Source organism: Halteromyces radiatus (genome assembly GCF_025201355.1).
Source record: "Halteromyces radiatus strain CBS 162.75 chromosome Unknown BX664scaffold_3, whole genome shotgun sequence".
In the NCBI taxonomy this organism is placed as follows: Eukaryota; Fungi; Mucoromycota; class Mucoromycetes; order Mucorales; family Cunninghamellaceae; genus Halteromyces; species Halteromyces radiatus.
The window spans coordinates 2,780,955-2,793,942 of record NW_026251689.1 but is presented as its reverse complement, the minus strand read 5'-3'; the positions used below and the strand labels follow the sequence as shown (position 1 = coordinate 2,793,942).

At 32.6% G+C, this 12,988-nt stretch overlaps 5 protein-coding genes across 5 annotated transcripts; 3 read left to right on the top strand and 2 right to left on the bottom strand.

Annotated features, from left to right (window-relative positions):
* Nucleotides 1–170: 170 nt before the first annotated feature.
* On the top strand, nucleotides 171–1,238 carry BX664DRAFT_109911 (putative ribose-5-phosphate ketol-isomerase). Its single transcript, XM_051539699.1, has 3 exons — nucleotides 171–543; nucleotides 625–799; nucleotides 853–1,238. Exons 1-3 carry the CDS (start codon nucleotides 251–253, stop codon nucleotides 1,168–1,170), a joined length of 786 nt encoding a protein of 261 aa, XP_051402006.1. The 5' UTR covers nucleotides 171–250; the 3' UTR covers nucleotides 1,171–1,238.
* Nucleotides 1,239–1,337: 99 nt separating this feature from the next.
* BX664DRAFT_384967 (uncharacterized protein) lies at nucleotides 1,338–4,102 on the bottom strand. The gene is made up of 8 exons (XM_051549214.1): nucleotides 3,980–4,102; nucleotides 3,817–3,910; nucleotides 3,679–3,750; nucleotides 3,390–3,595; nucleotides 3,003–3,319; nucleotides 2,353–2,894; nucleotides 2,056–2,270; nucleotides 1,338–1,972 (listed from the first exon to the last, which is right to left on the bottom strand). Exons 1-8 carry the CDS (start codon nucleotides 4,058–4,060, stop codon nucleotides 1,508–1,510), a joined length of 1,992 nt encoding a protein of 663 aa, XP_051402005.1. The 5' UTR covers nucleotides 4,061–4,102; the 3' UTR covers nucleotides 1,338–1,507.
* A 141-nt stretch (nucleotides 4,103–4,243) lies between these two features.
* On the top strand, nucleotides 4,244–8,212 carry BX664DRAFT_109854 (mono-functional DNA-alkylating methyl methanesulfonate N-term-domain-containing protein). Its single transcript, XM_051539698.1, has 17 exons — nucleotides 4,244–4,394; nucleotides 4,442–4,786; nucleotides 4,875–4,939; nucleotides 4,997–5,093; nucleotides 5,165–5,265; nucleotides 5,344–5,444; nucleotides 5,505–5,569; nucleotides 5,625–5,730; nucleotides 5,799–6,055; nucleotides 6,129–6,346; nucleotides 6,423–6,517; nucleotides 6,584–6,727; nucleotides 6,804–6,951; nucleotides 7,025–7,218; nucleotides 7,281–7,744; nucleotides 7,840–7,943; nucleotides 8,096–8,212. Exons 1-17 carry the CDS (start codon nucleotides 4,293–4,295, stop codon nucleotides 8,175–8,177), a joined length of 2,688 nt encoding a protein of 895 aa, XP_051402004.1. The 5' UTR covers nucleotides 4,244–4,292; the 3' UTR covers nucleotides 8,178–8,212.
* A 251-nt stretch (nucleotides 8,213–8,463) lies between these two features.
* On the top strand, nucleotides 8,464–9,658 carry BX664DRAFT_109812 (uncharacterized protein). The gene is made up of 3 exons (XM_051539697.1): nucleotides 8,464–8,568; nucleotides 8,647–8,793; nucleotides 8,858–9,658. The coding sequence occupies exons 1-3, from the start codon at nucleotides 8,555–8,557 to the stop codon at nucleotides 9,522–9,524; spliced, it is 828 nt and encodes a 275-aa protein (XP_051402003.1). The 5' UTR covers nucleotides 8,464–8,554; the 3' UTR covers nucleotides 9,525–9,658.
* A 285-nt stretch (nucleotides 9,659–9,943) lies between these two features.
* BX664DRAFT_278592 (uncharacterized protein) lies at nucleotides 9,944–12,513 on the bottom strand (the record flags this gene model as incomplete). Its single annotated transcript, XM_051541412.1, has 5 exons — nucleotides 9,944–11,056; nucleotides 11,285–11,963; nucleotides 12,036–12,209; nucleotides 12,307–12,382; nucleotides 12,493–12,513. The coding sequence occupies 5 exons, from the start codon at nucleotides 12,511–12,513 to the stop codon at nucleotides 10,072–10,074; spliced, it is 1,935 nt and encodes a 644-aa protein (XP_051402002.1). The 3' UTR covers nucleotides 9,944–10,071.
* Between the last annotated feature and the right edge of the window lie 475 nt (nucleotides 12,514–12,988).

Below are 12,988 nucleotides of genomic sequence, written 5' to 3'. Positions count from 1 at the left end.
TGTAAATTTGATATGACATTTATCAATATGCCTATATATTGAAGGATCAAGGGAACTAGAGGCTCTTCATCCTTATTTTCTCCACAGAGAAAAAAAAGAAAAAATTTTCTCCAATAGAAAGAAAGAATCAACACACCGTACCTGTATGATTTGAACACCGACACTTTTTTTTTTTTTTGTAGCATAGAAGATACTTTTTTATTTCTCATTCATTTGTGTTTACCTTTTTTTATTTTTCTTATACGATTATATGATTCTTCCTTTAGCTAGAACTACTTTTCGACCGTGTAAATTACGTTCTTTTACAAGCATAACAACTAATGCAGCACTTGGAAAGCAACTAGCGGCAGTGAATGCGATAGACCAATCAATACAACCAGAAAAACATCACATTGTTGGTTTGGGTTCTGGATCAACGATAGAATACGCCATACAACGGATAGCAACACGTCCTGATCTTCACTCTTTGATATATATACCTACAAGTTATCAAACTCGACAACTTATTATTCAAAACAAATTACGACTAGGAACCTTGGAAGAGTATGTAGGTTGATGATTGCGGGGAAACACCTTCCTCATTTGGACACGAACTCAGTTTTTATTATTATTATTATTTATTAGATGTACTAATGGTATTGACATAACCATTGATGGCGCAGATGAAATTGATCGGGATCTCCATTGTATTAAGGGCGGTGGAGGTTGTTTATTTCAGGAAAGATTGGTGGCTCAAGCTTCTCAAGAATGGATTGTTATTGCCGATGAAAGAAAGAAATCCGAAAGCTTGGGAACCAAGGTAAAATGAAAAAAAAAAAGATATACTTCATTCTCATTTGTTCTTGAAAATAGTATCTTCGTGGTATTCCGGTTGAAGTGGTGCCAATGGCAGTAACATCGGTTCAAAGTATTCTGATAAAGATGTTTCCAAAAGCAACAATACAATTACGTATGGCCACTCCAACTGACAAAGCAGGTCCTGTGGTGACTGATAATGGCAACCTATTACTTGACTGTCATCTTGGTTCATTAGGCTCACTGGCTCCTTCTATATATCAAGATATCAAACTACTTACAGGTGTCGTGGATGTCGGTCTATTTTGTCATATGGCGAAAAAAGTTTACTTTGGAAACACAGATGGAACTGTAGATGTCTGGACAAAAAGTTAATATATTAGAATTTTTGTAGTTTCATTTTTTTTTTTATCAATCAATAAAATCTTTGAATACATCCATTTTTCGTAGGTTTATCTCATTAGAAAGGTTTGATTTGAAAAAAAAAAATCAATACCGTGTTTATCATTGGAAGACTAAAACATTCAAGAAAAAACTTATATAATTTTATTCACAATACAGAAAGAAAAAAAAATAATAGAGGGGAAAGAGCTAATGTACAAAGGTGGAATATGGTTTAAAGGCATTAAAGAAAAAAAAAAAAAAAGGAAAAGATGGGATCTAATTAACTGTATATGATTACACTAGATGGATAAACTATTGTAGACGAATCCTAATAATCATGTTCATCGTAATCGTAATAATCTTCATTGCTGACTTCCATACCAATTTGATATCCCATTTGTTCACGAGCACGTCGCATTAATACTTCATCTTCAGCCATATCATCCAGATCCATGTCTTCGTCATCTTCTTCATCTTCATGTTCATGTTCTTCTTCTTCTTCTTCAGGTCCAAGATCGACTGGGTTACCATTTTCATCCAATTTCTTCTTCTTCTTTGGTACAGGAGCTTCACCAGATTCCTCAACCACTTCTCTTTCTTGATCCATCGTTCCATTCGTTAGGGATTGTTTCCTTTGGTCCATTGCTTTAATCCTGGCAATTGTTTCTGGAGATTCAAACATATCATCAAATACAGCTTGATTGATTTTTCGGGATATCTTGCGGGTATTGAGAAGTTGTTTGGCGGCTTCGGCTGGTGTAGCTGCTGTAGGTAACCTTTTTCGCTTTCCTTTCTATATAAAAAAAAAAAAAAAAAAAAAAGAATCAATAAATATCAGGATGAATAGACTTTCTTTTTTTTTTTTTAATTCCTTACAGCTTTTCTTGTATAAACGCCATTCTTTTTATCCATTTCAATTTTTCTTGCTTTTGCTTCCATTTCAGCCAAGTATTCCTTATTTGCATTGTACCAGATTGTCGTTTTCAATTCCACTTCCTCCGGATTTAATAACACGGCTTCAATTTCTTCATCATCGACATCAGACAGACTTGTTTCTTCTTCATCTTCGTCTTCCGATACATTCTTATCCCCTAAATAAAAATAAAGTAAAAAAAAAAAGAGTTTAATCTTCAACATGCTCTTACTTTTTTTTTTTTTGGTACTAAAACTTACCCAATGTTTCAGATGCTTTCACAGCTTTGTCCATGAATTCTTCCATTTCTGATTGTAGTAATTTGGATTGTTCATCTAGTTCTGGATTCACCATGTCTTGTGTTAGTTCATTCACTTGTGTAGCTTCATTATCAGTATTTGATGGTTCTGTATCAGGCTGTTGAGATAATTCCAAGTTTTGCGATTCAACAAGAGTGGCGCCTTCGAGATCATTGTTTTCGTCATTATCATTTTCAGGTTGTTCATGTTCTGTCTTAATGGTGATACTAGCTTTTCTGACCGAAACTGTTGTTGATAATTCGTTGTGTTCAGGTGATGATGGTGATATTTTAGTTACCGTTACTAATGTTGATGACGTATCTGTAAGGTCTTTGTTGTGAGTTGTTTGTGTATCTGAATTGTTTTCTTCGTTTTCTGTTTCTTGTTTTTGATTTTTTCGATTTTTGGTGAATGCTGGAGGATCGGCTTCAGTTTCGATCCAGATATCACGGAAATCTCGTACCGATAATGTAGCTGATTCAGTGTCACCAAATTCCTTCAAACTAAACAAAAAAAAAAAAAATGCATGATAAATATTTAGTAAATGATTTGTAAAAAAAAAAAAAAAAAAAGTAAATAAATAATCTATGAATCCTTTTTTTTTTCTTTACCGTTTTTGAATAGTTTGTTCAGCAACTTTGACCACAAAAATCATTTCTTTGATAGATCTCTTGAATCCATTGAGACGAGCAGCAATAAGTAAACAAGCACCACAAATACCAGCTGGTCGACGACCTGTTCTAATCCAATCACGATCCATACGTTGAGTCAAGCGAACAGCATCTTGAGCAACACGATGAGTATAATCACCAAAATCGCAAGCAGCTGCAAATCGAGAGATATAAATGGATGGATCAATCAATGGCAATTTCAAGTTGAGTGTACGAACTAGTTTCAAGAATGTGGAACCTAGAACGAATACATTGGTCTAAATTTGATATAAATTATGAACCGTTAGTCGTCCTTTCATTTTATATTATTATTATTATAAAAGTTACCTGAAGAAGATCTGAGAAATCAATCAACATTTGTGAACTTTGTTCATTTCTGCAAACAATATAGAGGCAGACAGCAGCAACATGATCACTTCTTCTACCGCGAGTAAATCGATTGACAACTGCTAAATTGTAGTATCGTTGTGCAGCTTCACGGAAACGTTCAGGAAGTCGGAGACCATGAGCAAGTCTTCCAATTCGTTGACGACCTTTTTGTAGAGAAAAAAAAAAAAGAAAAAACAAAATATATGATGAGAATAATTAATTAATAATTAATAATAATAATACATACCATTATCAATAGCTTGTTCTTGACCTTCTTTTCCTCTACCATGTCCAAAAGGACCACCACTTGATATACGACCTAATAAGGAGAATTTATTTTTATTAGTATAATGAGAACTAATACTAATAATCTACAAGTTTTTACCTGATTCACCAGCGAATGCACCTTGTAATACAGTTTTACCACCAGCTGATTCAGAAAAAGTCACTTCGGCTACAATATTGTTTTCTTCAAGAACCTAATAATAATTAAATATACAAAAGGGTTAATTTTAACTTTTTGATTCATTTTATGTTTCTAACTTTACCCCACCACAAGCAATACAAAAAGTTGTTCCGGTTGAAGGATCAGTTTCAACCCTTCCAGATCCACAGTTATGACAACGCATTGAGTAAATATATGAACAATAAGATCGTCAATACACAATAGTAAAAAAAAAAAAAAAAAAAAAGAAAAGTTGACGGAAGAAGTATATCAAAAAAAAAAAAAAAAAGTTATTCAGTGACCACTTTTCAATTTCCGATGAGACCTATGGAAGCCAATGAAAAGCGTCATTTCTTCACTTGCTTTTTTTTTTTTTTTTTTTTCTCTTTGTACTTTTTTTTTCTATTCTTCGCATAATGAATGTATGCTATCGTACAAGTTGTTATGGAACTTCTATTCAAAGAATATTACGCGGATCTATATTTGAAAAAGACAATTTGGACCTAGTTTTTGTCAAAGTAAGTTGAAACTTGTTTAATATTATAAATCTCATTGTCCCTTTTAGAACTATTCTTTTCAATACTTACGAATACAAACAAACCATTCAACTGGGAAAACTGACAATGACTTGATAACACCTATATTTGAACAACAAGCTTTTGGAACTATACTTGACGCTAGACTTTTGTCATGTGATTTTCAGGACCAATCACTACCAACATTGGAAACTTCTAATTCCTCTAACCAAGATCAACAACCTTACACACAAGAAACACGATTTGGACATACAACTATTCAAGGAAATGATATCATTCTTGCTTTAACAGATTATGGACAACTTGTCTTTTGTACCCTAGTTGGTCAACCACCTGACCTTTCTTCGACTGGACGATTTGAATGTGTGGCCAACGTAAGTTTTCTTTTGCATGATTTTTTTTTTTTTATCCTGAGTTACCTAACAGTTGCGCGTTTTTTTATTTGTTGTTATTTTTAACTAGATCACATTGGATAAACCTGGATTGGAATTTGATAAAGTAAACAAAAAACTTGCTGTTGATCCATGGTAAGTAATGAAATTTCATTTGTGGTATCAAAGATTAATGGGAATGAATTGATTTAGGTCTCGGGCTATTGCAATTGCTTCCTATCAAGATCGATTGGATATCATGATTTTGAATGATACAATGTCACGAACACACTTTTCTCCAGCTGCAGGGGTATAAGTGATGATATACTCTTTGTTGGATTGTCTAATCTTTATTTTTTTTTTTTTTTTTTTTGGTGTTAGATGGGATCGATTTACGAAGAAGGAATTATTTGGCATATGGAATTTTTACATTCTGAAACATCATCATGGGATCATATCTTACTGGCAGCCATCGTATACAAGTAAAGTGAATATCTCAATATCGTATCAACACTTATATATATATATATATTTTTTTTTTTTTACTTGAATCGTTTTAGTGATACGGATAAAATTTGTCGAATTATAGTATATAGTATCGATGGAAGTGATCCTGAATTGGCCACGATCAAACTTGTAGGACGATTACCTTTGGACCGAAGTATGTGTATATTAAAATATGAGCAAAAAATTTTGGAATTAACTTACTCTCTTTGTGTAGAAACACCATTACCAGTGCTTCTCATACCTTTACCATGCTATCCAGAATCATTTATAATTGTTACGGTAATAGATTATTTATTAAGATTATCTTTTGATGGTATTTATCAATTTCTCTCAGGAATCTACAGTTTCTGTTTTGTCTGCTGACGATATCTCTTGTGGCAATGTACTATACCCTGTTCTACCAATTTGTGATGCAATAGACCATACTGATCCTTATCAAGGTAATCTAGAACAATGGAATAATAATACCTTTTATATGATGAACTGACTATATCTTATATATCTATAGATATCCTGATTACATCGTATTCATTTTGTGTGGATCCTACTCTTCCCATTCTCTGCCTTGGAACTGCCGAAGGCTATTTACTCCAACTCGATATCTCTGATCTGGATTTGATGAAGTGGAAAATAGTGAAGAAAGTGCATGCTATTGGCCAGCAAATGTGTATGCTTGGATTGATTCGAATAGAGGGCGAAAACGTAGAGCCAACCGCGGAGGTATTATTATATAGTGGTGAAAGTGCCGATGGTCAAATTTTAGCTGTAAGTTTTTAATATATATATATATATATATATTCAATAGGATTAGTTACTTATAGTTTACTTTTATATAAAGATCATAGCAGGGAACGATAACCAAGAACAATCGATTTGTTATATAATGCAAAACTTGATGAATCGAGCTCCTCTTATTGATTGGCAAGCTATCCGGAAAACAGGACAACCTGACAAGATTATCGCGTGCTCTGGTCAAGATGAACAAGGGTCACTACACACTATCTCTTATGATTGCGATAGCTCTATCTTATATACCTCTGAAAACAATTGGAATGGGTATGCTTATGAAACAATGCTTTTTTCTTTTCAGGTACTTATCTTATATCTTGTCATAATTTTTTTTTCTTTTTAGAACAACAAAAATGTGGTGTTTCAGTCATACTCTGAACTGTGTTTATTTGGTGGCTAGTTCTTCTTTCAACACTCGATGGATTGCATTGGATAATGGTAAGACACAAATCATAACTCATAAGAATCATGATATCTAATCATTTTACTTACGCTTTTATATAGAGAACAATATGAATGATGACGTTTCAATGACTATCCAAACGGACACTTGTACAATATTTGCTGGCTCACTCAAGATGGAAACTCTCGGATTCATTATCATTCAAATCCTGCGAAATCAAATTCTTTTATCAAATCTTGATGGAGGTATTAAAAAAAAAAAAAAAAAGGATGATAACTCTTGCTATGTACACACATATTGACTTTTTTTTTTTCTGTATAGAGCGATTACTTTATCATGAACCGAAGTCAGAGTATCAGATTTTATTTGCTACTGCATGGAATTCAAGAAATCATTCTTATATCTCTGTTTGCATGTCTACTGGGGAAGATCATATGGTTCAAGTATATGCCTGTCAACTATCAAAAAGGTAATAAAGGATGAAATGGATTATAGTTTTATTTGGGAAGAGAAAAATTTAATGGCTAACGTAGTATCAAAAGTACCTCTACGTTAGAACTATGTCTATGCTGTCAAACTGTACTATCAAGTGCACCAAGTTGTTTTTATCGATTTGCAATGGAAGATCAAGAAGGCAACACATTTGATATTTTAGTGGTAGGCATGTATGATTCAAAAGTCATACTTCAATTATTTGATTCGACAACATCACAATTGATCACTTTGGAAATCATCGGTAAGTCTAGTGTAACGCAAAAAAAAAACTTCCATTTTTCTTATTCTTTTATCAAAACTTAGATTGTCATGATATACCTCATTCTTTTGCAACGATATACTATTCTGAACAACTGATGAGTTTACTTATTGGCACTAGAACTGGGAAATTATTGACTGTGGATCTTTCTCCAAAACTTCAACGTTTACCATCTTGGCAAATACTCATCACCAACCGAGATCAAATTCAAGCATTAGGGTCATGTCCTGTTCTCCTTTGTGTTTCTCAAGAAAATGGACTTGTTTTTGCTTCTAGTGACAGTATTTGGCTTATTGGTTACGATGATAAAGATGCCAGATTAGTGATAGAGGCTGTGTATAATCATGATTTGAAAAATATCGAGGCTCTCCTTCCCTTAATTTCTATTGGTGACATTCAAGATCAGTATAATGGTAATAAGCTGGCTCTTGTGGCGGATGGACGACTTTATGTTTTGCAAGTAAAAAAAAAGGTTCAACTTGTAACAAGAAAATTGGTTTTGTCATCGGTAAGATAGATAGATAGAAAGAAAAAATGGAGATGGAAAAGAGTTGTATCTTTTTCTTTTTTTGACATGTACTGTTATTATTATTTCAACTATAGACTCCTAGGAAACATCTCTTACATGATCATTCAACCAGCTATCTTGTGACGTCCTCTAACTATAAAGGCAAAGTATATCATCATCTGAAACTTATTGATCATTGGTAAGTACATTGCTGAAGTTTGGATTGGGTTAGCGAGAGCAGTGAATGCTAGAAATTTGGAAGAAGAAAAAAAAAAACTGATGATTGATTAATTAATATTATTAATTTGCTTTTCTTTTTTCTTTTTTTTTTTCTTTTTTTTTTTTCTGTAGTAATGGAGAAGTACTTTGTGAACATCGCTTCGATAAAGGTGAAACTGTCTTAGCCCTTTCAAGTAATGAAAAAGGATACTGATAGAAAATGGTAAATTTGTGAAAGAAAATTATTGACATTTTGTTTTTTTTATAGAATGGCAAGTGCAAAACAAAAACAAGTTATACCATTATGTATGCGTTGGTTTGGAAACTCGTGTATTTGATGCATCCGTTACTATTGGTTCTCTTCATTTGTATCGATTAAAAGCACAACAATCAAAGCAAGGCACCACTCAATATTCAATTCGCCTAGTCTGGAAGGAAGATTATCTACATGGTGGAATTCAAACCATTTGTCCCCATCCATCAGGGTAAAGCATATATATATATTATGGATTATTTGATTGTTTATGTCTTTTTTCTATCCGTAGTTTACTATTTGCATCTGGACAAACATTATATCTTTGCCACTTGGATATGGACAAAGGAGAGTAAGTTGAAAGAGCAACAAACATATTGAAGTTGAATAGAAAGGAAGTGAATTCATCTCTTTTTTTTTTATTGGCTAGTTTGGTAGAAAATACACGGGCAACTCTACGTTTTCCTATTACATCCATTCATGTTTCTGGCGATTGTATATGCGTTACTGGTCATACGGAATCTGTATCCTTCTACTCTTACGATAGTCAAGCCGAAAAGATCAAGTTTTTGAAAAGGTAACATTAAAAAAAAAAAAAAAAGAAAGAAAAGAAAAACATATGAATTGACATTATGCTATAGTGATTCCATCTCAAGGAACGTACATCATTCTTTACTTCTTGATAATCATATGGTGATTGGCCTGTCACTCTCTGGAGGGATGTTTGCATTGCAGGAATCAACAGACACATCAAAAGATAGTCTTCAAACGTTATTCGCTTTCCACTACCCAGACATTATCATCAAACCTCGACTTTTGTCTTTACATTCCAATCAGTCATCTGAATACACACGCGGTATTTTGGCCAGTCATTTATTACCGTGGACATCAATGGATGAATTAGGAAAATCACAGCCAATTGTAGGATGCACCATATCTGGCGGCATGATCATGGCCTATCGATGTTCATCCTCGTTGTTTACATTACTTGACACATTGCAGCAAGCTTTACTACGTTTTGGTCCTACACAGCCTTTACTTGGATCCTCTTCACAATTCCAGCAATGGTACACTCAATTATCTGGACCACAAACTTCCACTCTCCATGCTGATTATCTCTTTCTTTATTCAAGACTGACAAAGGCACAACAATATCAAGTGATTAAGCAATCCGATATAAATTTGGTAACATTGACTCAAGAACTCTTTTCAATGGACAAGACAATGGAAACAGAACAACAACAGATGGAATGGACTGCAATCACTTTGGCGACTTTGATTGACAAAATGGATTACTATTATTATTAGATTTACCTCTCTTTTTTTTTTTTTTCTCATGCATATTATTCTTTATTTACGTCGATCTCTTTTTTTCTTATCCATGAATTCTCATTGTATTCCCCATTTTTGTTTACCTTTTATATAAATCTTTTCTTTTTGGCATTAGAATAAAATTCATTTGATGATTTTTAATGATTTGATATTTCTACTTGAATGATGATGTTTTTATTTACAATAATCAGTGTGTTGTTTTATTGAAAAATAAAAGAAAAAAAGGACGACTGTCTATTTCAATGTGGGCAAAGAGAGGAAGAACGATCTAATCGGATGAAAGTGAAAGAATTATTAACTAAAATAAGGAAGAGCGCTAAAACAAGTGTGTGGACTTGAAAAAAAGGGAACGGGTCAATACATGGGGGAAAAATGATGAAATAAAAAAAAAAAATCTATCGATACAATGCAGTGGGAAAAAAAATAATAATAATTGTGGTAATAATAATAAAAATAATGAAATAAATGAAGAGAACTAGAACCAAATTAAGCTAAACTACTGAAAGAAGAAAAGTAAACTGATTCATACACCCACAGCCATTCCATTTGCTGAGGATAAACGTTGATGAGTTGATGATGTATTGACGATATCTGTTGATGTTACAGCAGTACTGGAAGGAACAGATGATCGCATCTGATTGATAAATGTATGATTGTTGTTATTGTGAGAAGAGGAAACAGGATGAAATGGGAATGATGATGGTTGGGAGTTTGTAAGAAAATGATTTGAATGTAATAAAGAATGGGAGGCTGTTGATAAAGAACCAGATGATGATGTTGATGATGTTGATGATGATGACGAATTGGATATCATTGTAAGCGAAGGCACATTTGTAATATTGGATGAAGTATTGGTAGTTGTCATAGGATAACACCCGGTATTTTTGATAGTATTTTGAAATCTTGAAGGATTCACTTGAAGGATAGCCTGATCTGGGACACATTCCAAGAATTCTTGTCGTGCAAAACTTGACATTTGATGTAAAAGATCAGCCTTGAGTACAGCACCATAATGATTAAACATAAAATCCAAAGCCAATAATTTGAGACCGACTTCTTCTGCCATGATCGCCTTTTCAAAAATGGTGGTACAACTATCAATCGTCAAATGTTGTCTATAGAGCCTTTGACAGCAAATTTTCTTGAGTCGATGTAATAAATACATATTGGCCATCACTAGAATATCACACACTACTTGCCAAGGTTCATCGATACTGAGATGATCACTGTAAAGATACTTGAGGAAAGCCAAAACGACAGGATAAGGTTCGGAAATTTCCATTCGACGTTGATGAACTTCCATCATTCCCGAACGATACATATTTCGAAAGTGAGGCCACCGTGTAATAAGAATCACTTGATGTACATGAAGTTCTTGTCCATTGGCGGGAACAATAACAAAATCCGATAATTCAGGATTATTCAATAGTTGACCAAATTCATTGGAGCATTGTAATGGAGGAATATCGTATAAACCAAAAGATTCACTATTAATCACCAATGCATCTCTATATAATAATAATAATCAAAAAAATCAATCAATCAATCAATGATGATCATGCAAAATATCGCTTCTTTTTTTCCCGATTCTCCTTTTTTTTTTTTTTGTTTCCTCCTTTCATTTTGCATTCATAGTTAAAAAAAGAAAAAAAGAAAAAAAAAAAAAAAAAAGAAAAAAAAAGAAAAAGAGACCCATCAACTCCTTAATTCCCATCTACCCATTATTTTCCCCTTACCTAAAGTGATCGTAACCTTGAGGTCGGAATGGATCAATGTTACCCAAGAAAAATAAACTGTTCGTAGCTACTTGATTTCTTTCATCTGATCCATTTGATTGTTGTAAATTTTCAGTAATAACAGTAAAGTAATTCCATCCACCAATTTCAAAATTTGCATTACAATCTTGTCTTTCCCATTCCAAAGTATCTAAATCCAACATCCATAATCCATACATTGATTCAGGGGTATTGTTGGAAATAGTATTTGATGATGTTGTATTAGTGGCGGTATTGATGATAGAATGATTCCCAGAGATTCGATTGTTATTAGTACAAACACCATTTGAAGATGAGTTCATATTGTTGCCATTGTGATTATTATTGATATAACGTCCAAAGACTAATAATTTTCCACATAGTGCTTCACAAAAATGTTGACTTTTCAATAAAACCATTTGTGAATTAGCATTTGACTGTGCACCACTAAGAATAAGATGTGGAGTATAAGGAGGTGTATTGAGATTGACGACAAAGAGATCAGATACTGTATTGCCTTGTTCATCCTTTCCAGCATAAATATACATCTTGTGACCAACCAGAGTAGCAGAATGATTATATCTAGGAGGAATTCGATTGAATATAGACCAAGTCAATGTATTAAGATCTAATACACTAATTTCATCCAAAACATATGTACCTAAAATACATACATATATATTAATAAAAATATTCAAATATATAAATAATAAGAGAAAAAAAAACAGCTTACAATCTGTATTCTTTGCAAATCCACCATAAATAAAAAGTTTATCATCATAAACTACAGCACTATGTAAATATCGAGCAGATACTGAACCATTGATAACAGGTTGACACCAAGTTAATTTTTCCAAATCAAAGATATGAATATCGTTGCAATAAGATTGAGATTCGTTACAACCACCTATTTTGACGCGTTTATAAAAAAAAAAAAAAGACAATGAATTGAATGCGGAAAGTAAAAAAATGTAATTCTTTAAATGGTAATTTGATATATTTACCAAAAACAATGATAAAATGTTTCCAAAGAGTAGCAGTATGACCATATCTTTTACATGGAGCAACACCTTTCACTGTCTAAAAGGAATAAAAATAAAAAAAATAAAAATAAAAAATAAAAATATAAAAAAAAGGAGAAAAAAATTGGAGTGATCATCCTTGTTGTTTTTTTTTTTTTTTTGTCATACTTGAATAGTTTCCCAACGCATATCGCATAAATTAAGGACATGTAAATCATTGGTGACGTTTCCACCTCCTCCATAAACAAATAATCGATGGTCCACTTTAACAAATGATGGTCGCCATAATCCTACAAGGTTATTACCAGTGGTTTGAATAGGTTGACTTGATTTTAACATAATACATACAAATCAGTTGAATCAATAATAAATGAATGATATAATAAAATAAAAAGAAAAAGAATGAGTGTCTGTGTATATGAGAGTGAGTGAATAAGAAAGAGTGATTATATGAATAAAGATAAAGAGGAAGAAAGAATGAAAAAGAGAGAGTAATAAAAGAAAGAAAGAAAAAAAAGAAAGAAAAAGAAAAGAAAAGAAAAGAAAGAAAGAAATCAATGAAAAAAAAAAATAAAAAGTGCACTGAGATTGAAATATGGAGAAAAGGTGAAAGAGGAGAATATGTAAGAAGTAGTTTTATATATATATATATATATATATATTT